Raw genomic sequence first — 3,088 nt, forward strand, 5'->3', positions numbered from 1 at the left:
AAGAACCTGGAGAAGAAACAACTGAAGCGTGTGAGTTGGAAGCTGGCTCAACAGAGGTCTCAAATCACTTGATATGCAAATGGTTAAATAAAAGATTTGTTTTCTCTTCCTGTAGAAATGGGTGCTGGTATCAAATGAAGCTAGAACGAGCCAAGAATGAAATGAAGCTAGAACAACCAAAATAAACAGAAGAAAGCTGGCCTTCAGACCGATGAACTTTGTCACATCTTGCCAGAAGATGCTGCAGTTGCTCTTGTTTGGTCCAAGGAAAAACCAGAAAAGCTCATGGAAAAGACATCCACCGAGTGATGTGAACACACAAAAGCTCCGTACAGCAAGGAAGTACAGGCTTCAAATGTTTGGAAGCTGTTTGGAGCACTAAGGAAAAGTAATTCTTGCCTTCTCCCTGTAGTACCTCACATAGGTCAGTGTTGAAGGCAGGGTGTGAGGCTAAATAGCCTCTGAAGTCTCTACCAGTATAAATACAGACAAGTGCATGTGTATATACACACCTGACTGCATATGCATGTATCCACACAATGACTACACAAGTGTGGCAATTAGGGGTGAAGATAACTAGTATCAAGACCAAAATATTAATTCTAAACCTTGTAATAAATGAATCATGTTTTCTTTCACAGGGGAACAATAGGCCAAAAGCTCCTATCTAAGCCTTTGAATCAGATACACCTAAAAAATAAACAACTTCACTTAAATGTCCTTGGAACATGTTCCAACACAAATTCTCCTTTTCAACTGCTCTTAACAAGCTTCTGAGGGAAAAAAAGGAAGAAAGAAGAGATCAGTCACAGGAGGGCTGAAGGAGCTATGACATCAAACTGAATGAAGAAACATGAATGTCATCCAGAATCTACTGCATAGTTCATGTCTTGAAGAAATTCAAAAACCCCACTTGTTTCTAAATGAAAGAGATGGATCAGCACAGTACACAGACATAATGTTGTCTTAAAATGTCTTCCCTCAGACCTCAGTGCTATTATCCTTTTTGTGAAGAATTTTTGAGATGTCATTCTTCTGGTACTAAAAATGTCACAATTCCGTGTAGAAGACTAAGAGGAACATCAGGAAAACTACAGCTATTTGTGATGTCTAAAGATAGAAAGTTAAAGCTTTCTAGATGGTAAGAAAATCACATGAAACTGGACTAGATGCTCTAGGCTCCCAGGTAAGTACAAGAAGCAGTGGTTACGTAACCTTGGAGAAATTAGTATGAGAAAGATTTTTCACTCTGGCTGAAAAAAAGATGGAAAATGACATAATCCCAAGCCTTTTTCATGTCTCTCTTTGCAATTCCCTGTGCTTTTTATAATGTTCATAGGATAGTGTTACATTTCTGGCTGTAGATCTATCTATGCATACTCAGACATTACCACAACGTAAGATTTGACAAATCAAAGGAGCTGCAGTAGAGAACAATTTTCCCGAAGTTTGACTCTGTTAGTGGATGCCAGTATTTCTGGGGGGCCTGAGGTTTGATTTTTACCTAGAAGCAGAAACAGATATCATGGGTATGATCTTATGTACTTTTGCAGTTCTCAGATGAGGTAGGATCGATGCAGCCTGATCTGTGCTTAAGGATTTTATGTAGCTGGAACCAGACGACTTGGCTGAAAAATACCTTCTGGAAAAGTTAAGGCTTGGAGACAGTCTGGACAACTCTTGTGATAAAAAAAAAAAGTGTACAAACAGCAATACAGAGAATAATCTCCTCTTACTTGAAGCAAGTCAGATATCCAACAGATACATGAAACTAGGAACCCAGAAGGAATAGGGCACTTCCTTAATCCTAGTCTCTTTAGAACCATGTACTCAAAACATCAGAATAATACTTTTCTTAGAGAAAGGAAGCACAAAAGGCCAGACAGGTACTACCAGAACCACCAAATGCACTAAGTCCCAAGTCCGTGCCACTTCCTCAAGCTGAAGGAACAGAAATGTTCCATGGCTGTAAGTGCACAATCTTGACACATCTGCTGACTACCACACAGGCAGTAACAATGAGCCTTCAGCAGTGTGCTTCAAGTTACATTTCAAATCATTAAGATCTGTCTAGTACTTATGTTCAGAAAAAAGACAACTAAGCTAATACCCATCTCAGTTTCACAGAGAACCTAAACTTTCAGATTTCAGTGGCACGGTGCCAAAACAGATTCAGAATTAAGTTTTATAATATCTATACAGCAATTCAGTATTCTAACTCCTGAAATATATAGACTATGTGAAAATGAAAGAGAACGTGCAAATGGGTTTTACCTGATTCTCTGAGTCCTCAAATCTTCTTTTTGGTAAACTCTGCTAAAAAATTTCAAAAGTAATGTACGAACCGGAAAGAGGAGATTCCTCTGCTGGTATAGTGTATATACTGCTTTGATCAAGGGTTCTGTTGCCACTAGGAGAAAAAGAAAAAAAAACAGAACACAACAAAATCAAACAAATCTGAAGTAGCGCTGCTTAATCTTCTGATTTTATATACACACACACACACACACAGAGAAGAGCTCTAGTCTGTATCTGCAGTTATCTGCATTTAATTCCATCCACAGGTGTCCTGGTTTGGGGTGGAACAGTGTTCAGTAATTCACCTTTTCATCTAAAGCTCTTCTAATTAACTGCTCTGTCTGAAGTTCGCAACATGTTTTCACAGACTGCTTTACGCAGTGATAAGACTTCATGTTTAGAGTTACTGCCAGGGATTGGTGTGCAGACCAAGGCCACTGCTAAGCTTGGATCCCACACAGAGGGGGGCAGAAAGGCCACACCTGCAGGGAGGAGCAGACAAGATAAGCGACTCTCAAATTCACCAGTCGGGCATTCCATCCCTTATACCTCATTCAGTATAAAGCTGAAGGATCAGGAGGGGCAACCCTTGCTGTCACCCTTCTGACTCCCTTCTGCTTCTTGCTCACTTTTGCTGCTTCTGCAATGACCAGCATCTGAGGAGGACTCTGTCTATCCTGCCTTTGATCCCAAGCCCTGTGTTCCTGAACCACGTTCCAGAATGCAGCTCCTGGACCCAGTTGCTGTCTGTGGCCCAGTCTTTTCCCCACGGGCTGGCGCCCCACCCGAG

The 3,088-nt window shown here is 40.8% G+C and overlaps 1 protein-coding gene across 2 annotated transcripts in view; it reads right to left on the reverse strand.

Moving 5' to 3' along the window:
* Positions 1-3,088, reverse strand: part of TEX10 (testis expressed 10) — a 50,043-nt gene that overhangs the window by 33,373 nt on the left and 13,582 nt on the right. For both annotated transcript variants that reach the window (XM_008945110.1, XM_008945111.1), the window contains exon 6: positions 2,275-2,410. In XM_008945110.1, the coding sequence (XP_008943358.1) occupies positions 2,275-2,410 (136 nt within the window). The remainder of the gene's footprint in view (positions 1-2,274; positions 2,411-3,088) is intronic.

Source organism: Merops nubicus, unplaced genomic scaffold, assembly GCF_000691845.1.
Source record: "Merops nubicus isolate BGI_N331 unplaced genomic scaffold, ASM69184v1 scaffold6958, whole genome shotgun sequence".
Classification (NCBI taxonomy): domain Eukaryota; kingdom Metazoa; phylum Chordata; class Aves; order Coraciiformes; family Meropidae; genus Merops; species Merops nubicus.